Source organism: Passer domesticus, chromosome 10, assembly GCF_036417665.1.
Source record: "Passer domesticus isolate bPasDom1 chromosome 10, bPasDom1.hap1, whole genome shotgun sequence".
Lineage (NCBI taxonomy): Eukaryota > Metazoa > Chordata > Aves > Passeriformes > Passeridae > Passer > Passer domesticus.
In genome coordinates this window covers 26,451,136-26,470,334 of record NC_087483.1, presented here as the reverse complement: position 1 = coordinate 26,470,334, position 19,199 = coordinate 26,451,136, and the positions used below count along the sequence as shown (strand labels likewise).

Sequence of the window (19,199 nt, the reverse complement as noted above, 5' to 3'; positions counted from 1 at the left end):
TAAATTGCATTGAACTCCTGGTTTCTGGGATTTACATCTTTTATCGCTTCCATTCCAAAGGGGATTACTCTCTCTTTTGCTACCTAATACTCATGCCCTAGAGCATGATATTAGGCTTAAGCTCATTGCACATGAGAATAGAACATCGCTTCTTTTCCCCCACCTTTTTTTTGCTTTAGAAAGTGGTGAAAGGTATAATACACCTCATTGACAATGGTAATTGATTGAAAGACAGTATTAGCTTAAGTACAGCCCAGGCTGGCAGAAATTGAGCTGACACTTTACAGCTGGTGGACCATTGCTATACTGTCGTAGAAGGAAGGGGAAAAGGGGGCCATAACAAATCACAATCACAATTGATACTAATTGGCACCCTGATTGACAGTTTCAGCAGAGAGGCAGAGAACTGAATAAGCAGGGAGAATGACTTGCTTCTGCCTAGCCTAAAAAGGAGAATCAGGTTAAGTTTGAAATCCCCATTTTGATGGTAGGATTTCATTGTCCTTGCTTACACAATGCATTACTAGGAGAAATTATTTCACTTTCCTGAGCTGCCAATTCATCATCTTTCACCAGCAGTAAATACATTTATAAAATCTATTGTACAGCACAGAAACTGCATGTTTTTCCCCCAAGATTCTGCCAACATACACATGAAGCAAACACAATGTTCTTGCAGTCCACAAATTGTTTTACAGAACCTATGTCATGCACTGCATGCAGTTTGGAGAGATTTTACCAGGTACACACACTTTTTGCATCATGCATGAAGTCACAAACCAGTTTTCCCACAGATACAAATATGGCAATTAAACTGAACACTTTAGTAAGTGATCTTCAGAAATGGAGGAAGTAATTTACAGATTATGTTCAAATTGCTTCTAAAACATGTAGCTCAATGCTGGTGAAAAGACACAGTTTTGTAATTGCATTAATATTATTTAAACATGAAATTGGCAATGAAGTTCATGCATGCACATTTTGATGCTACAGGAAGCTTGAAACCATACCCCCTGCCATCCAGGAACGTGAAACTAGTTTTAAAGAGACAAAAGAGGAACAAGTGAAGATACTTCCACAAGGGTCCTGATTTTCAGTTATTTATTTTTGAGAGAGTTAACTGAAAACTAAGTACCTTGTAACAATGGATCATTTGCTAATGTCCTCAAAAAATCACACATCCTTTTACAGGTAAAACTCCTGGTAGCTTCAACAGAAGTTTTGACTGCTTAAGGACAACAGCACTGAGTTAAATAACTATGATATGTTGTTCTACCTCCCTCCCTTCCTTTTTTTAAATTAGCAGATAATTAAATCAACAGGCTGTTTAACTATGCCTTCACTTTTTCCAGTGATTCGTAGTTAGTGCTTTGAGACAAGAATTACATGAATAACTATGTGTTTAACAAATATAATTTATGTAATTATGACCGTAGAGAGGTCAACATGAGAATGTTGCATTTGAACATTTCATACAGCAGGCAAAGTAACGTGCCAAAAAGTGTGGCTGATTGAAACACTGGAAGGTACAGTCTAGATGTATACTTTACCTTTGACACTGCGACCATTGTCTGGTTTTCAGCATAATAAAAGTGGAGAAAAAGACAAAAAAAAGACAACTAAAATCTACATCAGAAAAAGCAGAAAATATGGCTTCAAAGTGTGCATGGCTTGAATTGAAATATTATTGCACCTCCTTGACTGTATTATGAAGACTTTAAGTGAAGGTGAAGTCACTCTTGATAATTGAGATAAAGTGTAAAAGTGTCTGGAGTAGATCAGCAGGCAGTTGGACTGGCTTTATCTAACTTGCCTTAATAGAAACATGATAAAATTATTTCTCCACAAGTCTGGCAATGGGTTGCAGGAAAAAAATATTTCTTCTTAGCAAAAGTGCCAAGAAGAAATAATTAGTCCCACATAATTGAGAGAAGCTGAGGCAGAAGTGCAGGGTGGCAGCACAGGAGTTCCGGCACAGACCCCCAGGCCCCGCCATGCCCGCCTGCACTCACGTGAGGAAGCACTTTTAACAGGGCAGCAACCTAAGCAATGCCCTCCTGAGCAAGTGCTGGAGAAAGATACACCTTAAACCTTTTTCAGCTCTTAGGTGCCTTTCCACAAGGAAACATTGGCAAAGTTTTCTGTCCTCACAGGCTCACCTGGCCCTGAATCCTCTCGTGAGATCAAACCTTTTCGGGGATAATATTATTATTGCTGCTGTTACCACCATTTTAAAGAAGCCACACAGGTGCAGAGGTAGATGCTGTCACGCTGGTTCATGCGATAACAATGTGATCCACCAGGCACCGTCCCCTTGTGTTGTGCCCTGCGGCTCTGAGGGCGTGAGGCGGTCTGGCAGGGAATGGGGCCTTCCTCCTGGTGCGGATACCTGCTGTGCCCGGGTTACCAGCTCCCACATGTGCTTTGGGCTCTCACAGACTTTCACCTTCTTTGGCTGGGCTGACAGGCCGCCTCTGAGGCTGAGGCGTTTGTGACCTGGCTGTGCCACAGCAGCCCTGTGCCAGCAGAGGGTGGTCAGCCCTGCTCTGGACAGAGGCCATGGGACATGGCGCTGGGCCTCGCCACGCCTGCTGCCTCGCTGCCTTCTCCTCATCTTCCTGGGCACCGGGGAGCACAGCACATCAGCCTGGGCCCTCTGGACCCGGGCTGTGGAAGGGTGCTTGGTTCCTCCCAGCCCTGTGCCTTCCTGGGCCAGGCATCTGCAGCAGTACTGGAGATTTTGAGTTGGGCTGAAAAGCCTGCTGCTGTTTCAGAAGGATGCAGTGATCCTGCTGAGTCAGAAGACAATCGACTTTCTGAAGACAATAACATTTCTGAACTTGTACCTGACTGGGGAAACTGGATTGCTGGTGTTCCAGATGAGGCTGGCTTGGCTGCATTTTGGATGGTGAGTGTAGAAAAAGTTCCTGCCCTGTTGCTTTTGCTGTCATATAGGTAAATTTGTAATGGAATTGATCCAGGATACTCAAATGAATTTAAAATGCTAAGCTGTCATTTCTACTGTAATATCTTTTGGCATATAATGGGCACAGTGAAGATAATTTTAAAGTGATAGGAAACAAGGCTACATAAATTAATTTCACATATGAAATAATTTCTATTCTCAATTGCATTATCTTAAAATTTGACTGCAGGTAAATTACTGCAGTTAGTATTAATCAAAGTAATGTTATTCTCTTCTTTCAGAATTCTGCTTTATTGATTCAATTAATATTTTTTGAACTGGAAAAGATAGGAAAAAATGAATCCTGACTTGGATTTTCAGATAGAGTAGTAGTTTTTGAAAGATTTGGGAAAACTCCAAATAAAAATGAAATGAGAAAATATGTTAACCTATGTTTCCTTTGTAAGAGTTGAGCCCTTTGGGACTGTAGTTCACTTTCCTTGTTGTACTTAGGGTTTTGCATTCTCCCTGTTCAGAAACTGCAAGCCTGGAGCAGATGATTTAAGCTGAATCTTGGTTGCCGAACTTGCATGGATAATTTCATAGCAATAATAGAGTTTTATGGCTCACTGTTGGGTTAGGCAATTAGGACTTGCTGGATAAATTTAAACATATTTTCAGCATAAGGTGTCCAATTCTAACATGACTGTAAGCATACGGCATCAAGGATGCTTACTAATTCTAATGGCTTTCTGAGAGCCATCCTCTCTTCTGCTGAGTTTTTCTAGAATGACTGTGTATGACAAAACTTAGGGCCTATTTTGTAGTTTATGCAAAGTGAAAACAGAGTGAGGGTATGTTTTCTATTTACAGTGTAAATGATCACATCACAGGAGAGGCCTTAGGAGTTCAAGTGGATTATTGGTTCCTCATAGCAGAAATTATTTTCCTTAGTACGTAACATTTGAAAAAAGTTTTTCCATAAAATGGAGATAGAAATTTTTGCCTCTAAATTCAGCAAGTATTAAAATTATGTGGTAATTTGTGCATTAGCTTTCTACCACTGTAATCAAAGACAGCTAATATTCAAACAGATCTTTACGCATTTTCATAAATATATAACTGGATGAAGAATGACCATTTGAGATCTGCCACAATGAAAAATGAATATACTAGCACAAGGAGAGGAAATCACACTTAAGTTTACACTAAGCATTTCACCATTTCACTAAGTATTTCAGTTTTCACTACACAAAGCACGTCAGTGGAGGTGCTGAGGATATTTTCTTCAGCATGAGAGAAAAGGCATATCTCAGTGTTGGATCAGTGAATGTAAAATCTGCACATTACAGATTTAAGAGAAATAAACTTATCAATCTCTGAAGAAGGATTTCATACAATCAAAGACAATCTAATATATGTAATTAGAGGAGAGAACGGTACATGCAATTACAATTTGATCTCCTGATTTCCCCATCTCCCCCACCCCCAAAACCAATATTAGCTTTAGGAAAGCTGGCCCCAATATTTGCTATATCCCTGTAGAGAACATCAACACCATGATTCCATTTGTCTCCTTGAAAATGAAAAGCAATATTTAGTGTACATAAGCCTGGCATATTTGTGTCCTTAATATTTTCAATGCACCATTGCGTTATTATATTTAGCTTTGTTTACAAAGTGATGATTATTACTATGAAACATTGAAAAAAATCATTTTTTAATGCATCAAAGAATAGTGATTGACTTTCTACCATACCTTCACTTGCGTGACGGTCCCTAAAAATGTTCTTGGGATGGACATTAAAGCCTTCTATGTCATGTACCGAAGAGGCTCTCCGTATACTACAAATACTTTCCTTTGATCTGGAATGGGTTAGTGGATTGCTTGTCTGTATCATGTCAGGGTAAAGTCTGTCCCACTGCTGCTTAGGTGATGAGTGGTCAAGAGGTCCAGATATATTAACCAAAGGTGAACATTTACTGTGTTGGATCAGTGCTTTTGTATCATCCACTTCTGAAGGACTGCAGCTTTCTTTCGTAGGTGATTTAAAGTGCTTCATTGCCACTGAGTCATCGCTGTGCTTGGATGAATCGATTATGACTGCGTCGGGGTCTTCCTGGGGTAAGGACTGCTTTCTGTATGTCAGAAGTCTCAGTCCAGGTAGCCGGAACCCAAAAAGTCTGCCTACATGTAAATACACAGAAACAGAAGAAAATATTACACATTAGTGTCTTGTCATTCAAATCAGCTTTTTTTCACATAAAATGAATGATAGTAGCTATTCCTAATAAATTAAAATGCTTTGCAATGGAATGTGTGAATATACAAATATAATATAGCTCCAAGTTTGTTATAGGTGGGGGTGTTAAAATTTTTCATAATTCAGTCAGACCTAAGTTTTTGAGCTTAGAATGGGAATAGCAGCATTCATTCCACAGCCTATTTTAAAAGCCATGATGTTCCGATGATCCTTTCTAAATTAAAAAACTATGTATCTATAAAAGACTGACAGAATATGTCTAACACTTTGCTTGGTAGTTGTTAGCCTGAAATAGATATTTGTGGATTCTAACACTAGTGGAACTCCGTGTACTTATAAATGTATTGATGACATATGCATTTATTTCAGGTTAAACAGAAAGATATCAGAGCTAATTTCTTGGGATATAGAAATAAGCTTTATATCAGTTTTGCTACAATTCTCTCCAATACTTACATCTGATGATTAGATGAAATAATTTTAACAAGTTTAAAATGAAAAGTAAAGGAGCAAAGCAAAGAAAAAAGAGCGACACCACTCTCAAGCCTCAGTTGCACCTATACAATGCAATAATTCTTTATGTTTGCATGGGATGGGCTGAGTTAGGCTTGGTGTGTTGAATGGCAGGGGAGACTATCCTGAGTGTGTGGAAAACTAACACTGTGTAATGGTTAGAAATGGTAAGAAATATCAGTAACTGAGAGGAAGAGTATAACATGGTACATAGACAGAAACTATAGAGGAAAAATTGCAAAATGTACAGAATACCCTTCTAAAAAACCAAACCTAAATAACAAATATTGTAAGGTTTTGTGTAACACAACTCACAGTTGCAGGCATGGGGACTTCAGATGTACAGAAAACATATTAAACAGTTTAGAAAAAGCAATGCTAAAGAAAGTTTAACAAAATAAAATAATTAAAAATTTTAAATGGTCAGGTGTGATTGTATAAATAGTTTGACTTATAACTTTTTTATCTCATCACTTTGCTACATAAGTGTTTTAAACAGTGAATCAATAGTGAAATGATTTCTTGGAGAATATTTCAGTATATAATATAAGTATATTCTTATTCTTTCTGGGATAAAACGTTCTGTTTGGTGTTTTAAAAAAAGATTTTTTTAAAAGTCAGTTTAAATTGCCAGCATTTGTAGCTACCTAACATTTATTAGGTAATCTATCATTTGATACTGACATGTTTTGAAATAGTCTTTCTCTTATGCCTATGGCAGACAGTAATTGGAGAACAACAGATGACCCAGCTTAATCATTTAATGTTTTAAAATGGATGTCCTATATATTTAGTATTGAATATGGAACTGTATTTTGAATTCTAAATGAATTAAGGTGAGAGTACCCTGCTCAGAAAACCTGTCTAAGAGCTAAAGCTGCTATACTAGATGACACCAAAGGTCCATCTAGCAAACTGTTGGACCTTGATACTTTCCAGTGATGGATACATGAAGAAAGAAATTTAGAGTCACTACATTGTGTTATTTCTCTTGATAAATGTACTCAGTTTCTAGCTATCAGAATTTCAGAAATTTCCTGAGCTAGAGATTGTTTGTTCAAATCACAAACTGAATTTTTGGCATACCTTTATTCTATGAATTTGTTTCAGTGTATTTAAAAATGGCTGTAGTTTGATCTGCAAATAATTCTATACAATAGAACTCCATAATTTTACCATATGTTTGTGAAAAATAGTTCCCCTTACTTGCTATACCCTTGTTGCCTTTGGGAGGGTTCTAGTTCCTATAAAAAATAGCTAATTACTTCCTTTTTATAGTTTCAATATAGTCTTAAAATGTTTACAGTTTTTCACACATCTGCTCAATTGCATGCAGTATACCTGCAAGTTCTGCAAGCTGCAGAGTGCTTGTGTAACTGTATTGTGCACCTCTGAACATCCTTCTCACTCTTCTCAGTTACTTTTTATTTCTAATGCAATCCTTTTTGACAACGGCCTGAGCTACCCCCAGACTCAGGGATCAATGCAGTGATATAATGGCTTTTTGTTTTGCCTTTATCTCACTTCCTTACAATTACCAATATTTAATTGTACTTTCAAAATATTTTTCTAAATGTGCAAATTTAAGGTATTTTTGCAACAACTGAGAAACTTTGTTGTTGTTTGGTAATAGATAACTGAGTCTCTAATATTGTGTCTGCAAAAAATTGCTTTCACTGTTTTATCACTTGGCCACTCAGCATCCTTGCATAAGCCTTTGAATGTCATATAATAGTCTGAATAATTTTTTTACTTTCTCACCTCGTCGGAACCTTTTTTATCCAAGTAATTCAAAATTTTCTATAAAATAAAAAATGTGTGAGACTATTGATAACATCCAAGTGTTTAGAAATCTGGTGATTTATTTCCACTTTTTTCCCTACTTTAAAATATAAATCCATGCAATGATATTACTTTTTTGTCCTTGACAATTTTTGAAAAAGTTTCTTGAATTCCAAATATTTAGCATTGAATTTATCACTCCAAGCATATACACACAACAGTAAAATAAACAGAAATCTCTGTTACATAAACCAGAGTAATGAGTGTTTAAAACAGCAGTTAAAAGTGCCAATTTTCATTCTACACAGTGATGTTCACCAGAGTGAATCTTGGGAGTGTGTAGATTTCTTCTAACATACTAAGCTTGAACAGTACAACTCCTCATAGTTGAAATCAGTGAAGAACGTAAAAAAAATTATTATTTTTAAATGCACATAAAATTGAGCTGTAAAGCAGCTTATAAATCAATTTTGAAAGCTTATTGCATCCAAAGTGAAACTGATACTATAATTCTCTTTTTTTATCAATTACACTGAAATTCTTAAAAAACACCATTCATAAGAATTTCTGGCATTAGACACTATTCAAGGCTTTTTGTTGGCACTCTATTTTAGTCATATTCATGGTGCTGCAGATGGTCTTTTCTGCCTCACCACGTTAATATGACCACGTTATACTGCATTACTGATTTAGCTGTCTAACTGCAGTTCAGCTGGAAAGAATACTCAGTGAGAATTTTGCTTCTTGTTAAGACTTTTGGGCATAAAATAGAAAACTTAAATGAGCAGCTTTTTGCTTTTCTTTTATACACTGTAATAAATAGTCTCAAACCCTATTTCCTGCTTTTTAATTTGAATATTCCTAAGAGAAGGAGTCTTGCTATTCTTCAGTGAACAGGTAATGAGCTACATGGTGTGTTGAACATTCATCTCTCTCCTGTAGCTAAAGTTATCAGGGGGCCCATTCAGAATTTGTGTAGTTTACTGATCTGAGCTGAGCAAGGAAGTGTAATAACACAATTTGTCACAAAAAAAAATTCATTCAGGCCTCAGGCCTGCTGTCCCAGTATAGAGTAAAAGTGCCAGTGGGAGCTTTCCTGGCCTCCTGTGTATGGGGTGAAATCTTTTGTTTGGTAATGGACAACCCTTGCTTTGTGTAAGTATGATGTCAGAGCAGACGGATTCGGCTTACAATTCTCAAACATGTTTCAGAGGCAACTGGCTATTTATTACGAAATCAGAGATAATGTTACATTAAAATCTTTATATTTATTAAAGAATATATTGCCAAATTCTTCTTAATGCTGAATCAGAGATTTGTATGATTGTGTCTTCCTAAGAGCAATTGAGGAAAGCAGTTGCGTCTGAGTCACAATTCCAGGCGTACATTCCACCTCCTCCTTTCAAACCTCACTTTACTGAATAAGTAATTTGCAAATGAGTTAATCTGTTGGTTGCACTTATTCTCTGTGCCATCTCAGCTGTTAAAGTTTCTAAATAGTAGAACTTAGTCCAAAAATATCTCTGTAGATGACACAGGACTCTTCTAAACTGTTTGCAAATAGAATTATCTCCAAAGTCTCAAACTCAAATTGACTTTTCTCGTGTTTGGGAACCCTTTTTTAATTCTGTCTCATATTTTGGGAGATCAAAGGAGAAGACTTATAATTTATAGAAAGACAATGTTTAGATTAATAGTTTTGGGAAAAAATGCAGGGAAAAATCCTATCTTGATAAGAAAAATTAATATCCTTGTTTTTTCCATATATAATGCAATAAGAAGTGCTAATGTTATTAGAAAATTGCTATTCTTAGACACTGAATACAACCATATGGAATTTTGTGTCAGGAAAAAAAAAAGGAATAGTGAAAATTAGTTCCCGAAAGACCTTATCAACAGCTACAATCATAATTGCAAATTTTCTGTCTCATCAATACAAAACAGGGTATTCCAGCAAAAATATCTGAACAAGGACTTCTTTCATAACCCAATACACTTGCATGGCTAGTGATTCTTGTGTTAGTTCTGTGCAAACATTTCATAAAAAGGAAGGGAAATTTGGCCTGATTGTTGTCTTGATACAGTGAAGGTGTTCCCCAAATTTCTAGTGATGAAAATGTATATTTACATACAAGACACAGTGGCTAAGTCAGAGAAGTGCCTGCAACTGATAGAGTTTTACCTTCTCTGCAATTTCTTTAGTGGTCTCTGGGTAATGGTAGATGCTGTCTTATCTCTCAAAGTTTGTTTACCCCCTGTCAATGGGATTCCTGCAATACTATCCCAAGCACTGCAGAAGGGTAATCCTAAGACATGGCAGCAGAAAAATTGTGATGGCCCCTCAAAGAACTGCTCAGCCAGCTTTTGTAGCACCACTAATAGTATTGTTATTTTCATGCTGAAGCAGTTATTCAAACCCCAGAATGTGAAAGCAAAAGGAAATATATTAGCTGGTCTCAGGCTCCCTACCTTGCAGCTAGATTTAGTCTGTCTCAACATTCTCTACATTTAGACTTACCACAATAAAATCAAAGGAGCTCAAATGTACAAAGAATTTGTAGAAGATTGTCTATATGAGGTATAGAAACTGTCAGAACTGTTTCCTGGTGTGATGTGCCACTTTTCCTAGGCTGAGAGCTGAACCACCTATTGTCTGTGGTAGGGTGTTGAAGGAAATCAGGTCTTGGATAGTTTTACAATGGTGAATGACTGATCTGGCTATAATATGAAACATATGTTACTTTTTCAATATATAAGATTAAAGAATAGAACATAGATATCCACAATGACCAACTCATTATAAAAAAAATTTCCTTGACAAGGGCAGGTAAGATAGGTCAATTATGACAGACTGTCCTCCAGAGCATAAGCTAATTCCATAACACCTTTGTTCTGAAACCTTTCCCAAAGAATAAGCAAAATTGCTTTCACAACAGTAGCACAAGTCAGACCTTTGCTGAAATATTTTCTCATAATTGAGTGTCACAGAATTCCAGGATGTAGATTATAAGAAATACATCACAGATAGTTATTGACTTGCTGCTCAAAGGCTTGGAAATATCATCTAGCAACTCATGCAACAGACTAAAGGAAACAATTTCTTTTGAGAAGTGGAATCCCTAAACACTGACAGTCTAAAATAGCAGCAAATACTTGAATCTACTCTTTGCAAACTCTGTGGCATGTGATGATGCCTTATTTTCTATCTGGGCACAGCAGGCCTTGGGACAAAGAATTACAGAAAGAGACAATTATGGTTTTTTCAGTTATTTTTCCCAAAACGTATTGAAGCATACTTAAGTGGATAATTTTCTTGCACTGCTCATTAAATAATTTATTTTCAGGAGGAAAAAAGTAAGGCATATGCAATTATTAATATTAGAAGCTAGAACTCATAATTCTCAGACACTGGATACTCTTCTTTTTTTATCCTCTGGTGTGGTCTACTTTAATTTTGCCACTTCTTTTAGTTTTCTGTAAAATTTAAGGTTGCATGTGTCTTCTATCAGTATAAGAAACCAGCGATCTTCTTTGTGTTCTCTTGTAAGAGAGAAAGATTTAACTTTGATATCTGCACAAAGGACTCTGTCAGAATATGAAAGGAAGGGAATGAAGTCTCTGACTGCTTGTGGGGCTCTGCTGTGTGTGGTTGATAAGTGAATTTAGTCAGAACAATGTAAACAGGATCTCCCTCAAAAGACGGGCTCTTGATATCCTTGAATGTTAACAGAAATTGGTAGATTTACATGTTTTGTTCCACTTGGTGATAGAAATGTAATTTTACTATCTTATTCATTACACTTACAGGAGTTGAAGTGCTTTTCTAAAAAAGCTGTATGAAAAAAGAATCTTTTGTCCTCTCAGAAAGAGATTTTACTTCTTGCATTTTTATTTCTTAAATATGATTAGAAGTATGAAAGAAAAAGAAAAACAACTGCAATGAAAGAAAATAGCAAGCATCACAGAAAATATTCTATCTAAATTATTTGTTACCTAGCGCAATATTTAGCTGTCTTGGTATGACTATGGTGGCGGGGGCGGGGGGGGGTTTTAGCAGCTGGGAAAAAGAATTTATTCTATCTATTAAATCAAGCTCTCAAGAAGTTCTCAGTCCTTCATCACCCTGGCTGCCAGGTTTCATAGGAAAAAAAACCTGCTTTTCTCTGAGGCAGGAAACCTGAAGATGTTTTCTATGTTTTAAGACTGAATTCATATACCACTCTCCATTTCTGCAATGTGTTTTGTCTCATATATTGATTGAAGCTTTTTTATGCTCTGCATAGTGCAACTTTCAGTAATAATAAGATGAGAAGTATCATTAAATTTGGATTTTATATGTCATATAATTATACTAAATTTAATAGTTTATCTGTTATATCTATATTTTTGCAGAAATAAATATTCAGACAGTAAGAGCAAGAGCCATATTATGACTTGCACTCTTCTAGAAATATATAAAATGTAATGAGATCTTGAAATAATATAGCCAGAACAAAGCAATAAAAGGACTTTTGTAGATAGAATTTTAGAAGATAGATTTACCTGAAGAAGAGCCACTTGAAAGGTTGTTACCATCTGAAATACAATTAAACTAAATTTACAAAAAGCTTTTGCTTGAAACAGATTCAAAAAATAAACAGACTATTAAGAAAAGAAGGCAGAATATCAAATTTGCACACATTTTAGAAGCAAATTCAGGTAGCTTAAATTCAAATACAATATATGTAATAAGCAGAAGAATTGTTCTGAAAGTCCATTGGTGTTTTAATTGGAAAATTTAAAAAGTATTAAATTAAGAAATATTTAATAATTACTAGATCAATATATGTTTCCAATTACCAAGCTTTAAAGCTGGCTAAGGTTCCAGACAGAAAACTAAAGTAGGTGTACACAGACTAACAGGTTATTTCTTGTGAAATGAATCTTCTAGTTAATGATAATTTTTTTTGCTAGATGATGACAATTTTATTTGGATGAACCTTACTGAAAAGTTGAAGAATTCATAATTTTAATCAGAAGAATAGACTTTATTCACTGACACTTGTTCAGAATATGAGCTTAGTTTTATGTTCCTGATAGGCCTCACTTATTTAATCTCTTCATGGCAAGAGCTCTTCAGACCATGTGTCCTTGCCAGTTGCTCTCAGGTTTTTGATATGCCCAACTTGCATCGATGCTTAAAACAATCAAATAATAATGGTAGGATTCTATGCTTGAGAAGTAGGACATAGTGGAGGTAAACTCCCTCATTTTTAGCTATAAATTTGTTTTGTTTGCTTATCTTAAAGCGAGCCTTTTCATGTCAAAGACTATTAAAAAAAAAACATATTTCTTGTAAACATCCATCTAAAAGCTTCTCATATCCATTGGAAATCTTTCCTGCTTTCTAGTAGAGTAATTTTTGTCTAAGCTTGAGATACCCTGATAGTTCAGATTTTTTTCCTCTTCAAGGTCAAAATCTATAATTCAATTTGGCAAGCACACAGATGTGTTAAGTTCTCTGTGCTAATTCTTATTATGAATAATAGAGATGTGTCTCTTTCTTCCATCAGAGAATGAAGTAAAACTCACTACCTTTATACTTTCCTGAGGGTATGTATTATAATGTGGGATGACTTCAGAAAATCATTATCTTAGCCTTCAAGTTACCTCATGGAACCCCCACCCTGTTTTAAATGTCCTGAAAGGAACAGATAGATAGTAGACCTGTTAACAATTAATAAAAATATATCACTGGAAGACCTGTGTGGTACGCATAAGTTGCCTCCACTGAAAGCTACTGAAAGCTGTGTCACTCCCTCTTTTTCATTTTCAATCTCTTTAAGCAGAGATTGCTTTTTTTTACTGAATGTTTGTACAAGACATAGCAAAATAGCTCTGCGATCGTAGCTGGGTGAGGCTGTAATTTAAACAGCTAATTACAGTTCATGGAATCCAGGGAGGCTTCCTTTCTGAGCTCAGCCCCAACAGCAGCCATCATGAGGAAATAGAAGTAGAGCTACTACAATCATATTTCTCTGTAGAAGAAGACTAAGAAAAATTATTTATCTCTGTGGCTTTTCTATTAATTTAGGCAGTTAGGTGTTTGTGGAGCACTGAAGGTGGTAATAGCAGAGGTTCTTCTGTCTTTTACTGGTGATTGGTGTTTGGCCAGATTCCTTTGCTAAGAGTTCAACTCTGTTTCAGTTTGCCTAATATTTACTGTAATTTACCTTGGAGACAAATACAAATAATTCACACTGGGGTTTTTAGAACTATGCTGCTGGTTGGCTAGATAGAAATCTTTGTCCTCCTGAACACAATTTTTCTTGACTAGCCCTCACTGAAGATGAACTTGTTTCCAGTGGTGCAGCTAAAAATAAGATCCTGGACAAATTTCTCATTACATTTTGAGCAAAGTCAGGGGCTTACTCTTACTTATTCTATGAGGCAAAATTGCATGCATCAATCAGTAACACAGTATTTCATGACAACATTGCAGTCCTAATATTTCTAGGACTAAAAATGTAGGCTTGCCTTTCACTAAACTGCTATACTTATATAGCAAAGTGCTTTGCGCAGAGGAAAGCAAATACTGTGTTTTTAAGCTAGCTCTTTGACTGGAAGGCAAATTTAAATTGTAGTTGTTCTTGTTTACAGCATCAGTGTGTGAAACGTTCTCTGCTTCTCAGATGTAACTCCATGGCTAGGGCCAGAAAAGAGGAAAACTTGCTGAAGAGTAAGCACCTTGAAGTTGATTCAAAGGTTTTCTTTTTATAGTTTTGGCTGTTTTAAGAATATTATATCATTTTATTTGAACCTTATCCAAAAAACATTACTTTCCATTTATTAGATGCATAAGAGATCCTCTCATTTCCTTCACAGAAAGAAATCCAAGAAATTATTCTAGAGTGTCTATATTAGGCTTATAGATTTTGAAATGATGAAATGATAATCCTGAAATATCCCTCTTTAGCAGAATGCAATTATATGTTTAATCAAATAACTTTTTTTGTTTTCTCCCATGAGATAAATAAACACTGTGTTTGGGAACCAAAATTCAGCTTACAGATTAGTACTTCTAGCTAGTCAAACTGTTTTGAAATTAAAATAATAAAACTTGTGATAAAGTTACCTCATCTGACTAGCCATTTTAGCCTATTGATTAATAGAAGTTAATTAATAGAAGTTGTGATCTAGACAGGCTTGGATTAAATGTTAGAAAAAGCATTATAGGTCAGTAAAAAGGTAGAATGCTCTAGGTGGAGCAGAAAATGAAGAAAACTGAGAATTAATTTCTGAAAGGTTTTTTCTCATTGCAATCCACAAATGGTCTCTTTTCAATAGAAAATTGTAGCCACATTCTTCATATTGAATTCAGGATCCTCAGACTATGGGTTTCTTCAGTTTTAATTGGCTGTTGATTTTCTGAGTTCAGTCCATGTCATGGTTGATCTTGTATCTTGTAGTCATTAGTTTTACTGACAAGAAGAATTTCACAGCTTTGAGGAATAGAATCAGGTGCCGTGAGCAAAGAGTAATTTATGCCACTTCTTCTGTAAATTGCTGTAAAAATGCCTCATAAAATAACGGAATGGACGAACACGCCACAGTGGAATGTTTGAGAGATTTGGGAATAAAATTGGACACTAAGGATCCCTTTCCTCAATCATTCATATAAAAGACATATTTATATGAATATGTTATAGCATATAGCATATAACATATATATGTTATATGTTATATGTTATATGTTATATGTTATATGTTATATGTTATATGTTATATGTTATATGTTATAAGTTATAGCTTGACACTTTATAATAAGGATTTTAATGGAGTTTGTACAACACACTGGATGGGAATTCATATGTTATTTTTGTTAACAACTGTTACTAGTAGATAAATTTAAATTATAATTTACAAGTGTTCAAAGAAGTTTTTTGCTAAAATGGTATAAAATCACATCTCTTCTTAATTTAGTTAGTTGTAAAAAATCTACTCAAAGCTCTGTGTTCTTTTTTATAGTGAGTCTAACAGGAAGGAGTTCTCTTTTACCATGAGTATCTTGCTAAATATACATTATTTATGCATTATTTCAGTTGGAGTTCAAAATTTTATACAGCTTTGCAAATAGTTAGATTCATGAAAATTTATGAACTACATTTTTGGGAATATTTTTTTATCATTATAGTGACAATCAAGCAACTATTAGTGTCTTAGAAGGTGTAAGAGAGAACAGTCCAGACGAAATGTTAGAGATGAGTAAAAGCCATTTTTAGGGCTTATGTAGCTCAAAACTATCAGTCTTAACACTTCAATGCACTACACAAATATTCCTTCATTTACAAAGCAGGTATTTATGTTTTCAAATGTTTCACAGGTAAGATGAGGGTAAAATTATTAAGTGGTTTTATCTTTGGGTATAAATGTTAATTTCTGGCATTCTAAAATGTTTACATGATTTAAGAAAAGGCAACACAAAAGACAAGCAAACTTACTAGAAAATAATTGAAGTAAGAATGAGCAGAATTCTCATATATGGAAATGAGAGAAAGCTTAGAAAAATGGAATGATAAATGGGCATCTCTAGCAGAAATCAGTTTCTCTAAGTCTCTTTTTAAGTGTACATTGTACAAATATATTCTTCCTGGAGAAGAGGATGTTACCCAGTTGTGGGATAAGTACGTACAGTGGAAATTTCTGTATGTCTCTGAATACAAAGATGCAACAGGGGTAGTATTAAATTAAGTTTGATTAGAAGTTTAAAAGAAAAGATATGGCAAAAGTTTCAGGCTATACCCTTTTTTCCTCAAAAAAGAGAAGAGTTATATATGAACAAAGACTTCCTTAGTTTTACTAGGGAACTGCCATACGTTGGAAAATAGAATTGCTGCAAAATACAAAAGCAACAAAACAGAAAAGAGTGAAAAATCAGTTGGCTGTGATTTATTTACAGGGTTACAGAGTTAATTCTAAAATTTCACTATTTGGTTATACAAAAACTGTTCCAGCTGCCAGTAAGAACTGGTGATAAATTCTTGCCAGAAAAAATTAGGGGAAGAAAAGGATCAGCTGAAAGAACTTTTGCGCTGCTATTGTGAAGCCACTATCTTCACTTTCCACATCCCTGCCTATTCAGACATTTGCTGCATATAAGATAGGAACTCTTGATCACCACACTAGAAAGAATTCTATTTATACTCAAATGTGCTCCTCAAACTCCTGAAATAATACTTTTTCTTTTTAATAATCTATCATTATCATCATCTGCCAAGCCCAGTGCTGAATCAGAACCTAAATGTGTTAGCCATCATCCTGGCACATAACAAAAGACAGGATCCTTGTACTAGCTTACAAACACTGTTGGAAACATCCATCAGCCTTCAGCTGATACATTTTTAATTTTTTGTCTTTCCAGAGCTAAATGCAGTCACTGAGCTAAACCTAAAAAATGCTACTTGTCTTACATAGGGCTTAATTTGTTCAGAGGGTGCTCAGCCATTTAACAGATTGAAATCCCTCTTTTCTTCACAGCATGAAATGCTTCTATTATGTTATATTAGATTTTACAGAATCACAGAATATTCTGAATTGGAAGGATCACTGAGTATAACTCTTAAGTGAATGACCATATGGGGATCAACAACCATCCTCATCCTTGATGTTATTAGCACTGTGCTGTAATCAAGTGAGCTCACCTCAGTGGCAATTGCTGTCATGAGGAACCCTACAGTAAGTGGTAGTGTTCAAAACTGTTGGCTTCAGCTTGCAGAATAGATGCTTTTAGAAAAAAGGAAAGGCTTTTCAAAGTTACACTTGATAAATTTGATCAAATCTTGATAAATCCATTAGGGGAAGGATGAGAATATGAAAAGTTATCTTCTTTTCTAGGGACAGGAAAGTAGCTGCAATCTATTTGCTTCCTAATAATTTTTACTTCTCTCCTGCAACTTGACTCAGTCTTTTTATTTTTATTCCTTTCTCTCATGTTGAAAAGGCATTCTAATATGAGAAAAGTCAATCTAAGGAGCTCTGGAAAGAAATCTCTCATGATCTGTGTGCTTGTGGGTAGTAGATGTTAATGTAATCTGAAATCTTTTGTCTTTTGTCATTAGTTGTTGCTTTTCCTGGTTGTTTGTCAGAGATGTATTGCACTTGTTATGTGTCTGGTTCCCTCACTATTTTTATTCCCTAAATTGGTTGCTGAATTCGAAGGGATTTTGTTGCTTTTTTTCCCCCCTGAACCAGTACCTAATACTGTCCATTTTTTGTGTGATCCAGTGGTTTATCTGTTCTAAATAGGGTATGATGATGAACTATCTCCTGGAGAATCTGCTGTGTACCTTTCTTATGCTGGGAACATGACATTAAAAATATGTTTGCACTGGTAAGCAATCCCCCTTTTTGGATTTTTTTTTCTAGCTTACTGGTCTCTCTCTGCCTTTTCTGTATTTCAAGGCTTTTTTCTGTTTTAGTTTAAAACCGCCATTGAACTGTACACAATATCTTGCAGTTATTTCTGGATGTTTTGCATAGCTTGGCCTCTTTCTTGCCAAGAGGAATTTTTGGCTATGTAGCATATTTTGTATCACCATCCATCCCATCCAGCCCACATAACAGTCTGCTCTGAAACCATAAGCAACTGGGTAGAAGACGGAGCAGCCGTGTGCCTGCTCTAGTTTCTGCCAGTTTCTGGCATCTGGCTGTACCCACTAGCAGGAATACGGTTCAAGTCACCTTTCCTTGCCTCCTTTTGCACCTTCATCTCTCTCTGAGAGAGATCAGTTATGTACTGAGCTTGGAGGTCCACTTATTAATTTTTCAAGAACTCTTAGCAAGGAAATCCCTTGTGTATGCCAGGTGTAAATACCATAAAACAAGAGAAGGATGTTTTCACAAGTGGGGGTATTTTTGCAGATTTCCTCTTTAGTGGCTTTTCACTTTAAAATGCGGCAAGTCATAACACTTGAAAGTATACAGTGATGTGTTACAGATATGAGAACAAAATGTTCTTTTTCAAGACATGGAGCCCTGTTTTTTCTACCCAGTTGGTATTTTACCTTCTATTTTGTCCATAAAACCACACTAAGAATGGACAAGATGAACAATTTTATCTATGTTATAAAATTGCTTTTTAAATGAAGGAAGGAAAATGTTTCAAACTCACAAAACCATGGTATACTAAAATAAAACCAGAATATGTGTAGAGTTTACCTGATGTACTTATAATAATTTTTTTTCTGATACCCCTTAATAGGATTTTAACTGTATCATTAGCAGAAAAAAGTGTTCTCTTGCTATCCTAAAAAATCCCAACAAAAGCTGCCGTATTTTTTATTAAAAAAAACCCAAACCCAATGCAAAACAGAATAAGCAAAGGAAGCATAAAAGCACAATATATTAAATATGTATTGTAAGGACCATTTATAAAGGCTTTTTAAAAATGTAATATTTGGTGAACAATAATTATTTGCAGACTGCAAGTTTCCAGTAATGGAAATTTCCTTTGCCACATTCTTATACACCCTGTCATTGTAGGGTTCTATGGATGTTGTAGGTACTGTGCAGTGTTTTCATCAAGAAAGTTCTCTCCTTGCCTCTCACCAGTGAATTTTACCAGTGAGAATTGTACCAGTCTTTATTTCTCAACTAGAGAAAGCTGAAGTGTTGATTTAACAATTGGAATACTTATGTTCCTTTATTGTACTAATGTTAAAGATTATCTCACTGTGAAAAGGTATTTTCCAAGTGTT

At 35.4% G+C, this 19,199-nt stretch overlaps 1 protein-coding gene across 6 annotated transcripts in view; it reads right to left on the bottom strand.

The window, feature by feature from the left end:
- KCNH7 (potassium voltage-gated channel subfamily H member 7) overlaps window positions 1–19,199 on the bottom strand; it is a 204,764-nt gene that overhangs the window by 61,539 nt on the left and 124,026 nt on the right. For 2 of the 6 annotated variants that reach the window (XM_064434691.1, XM_064434697.1), the window contains exons 4-7: window positions 12,007–12,039; window positions 4,665–5,093; window positions 1,551–1,571; window positions 1,011–1,034 (exon numbers count right to left, since the gene is read on the bottom strand). In XM_064434691.1, the coding sequence (XP_064290761.1) occupies window positions 1,011–1,034; window positions 1,551–1,571; window positions 4,665–5,093; window positions 12,007–12,039 (507 nt within the window). The remainder of the gene's footprint in view (window positions 1–1,010; window positions 1,035–1,550; window positions 1,572–4,664; window positions 5,094–12,006; window positions 12,040–19,199) is intronic. The other 4 variants (XM_064434693.1, XM_064434694.1, XM_064434695.1 and 1 more) reach the window with 4 other exon arrangements.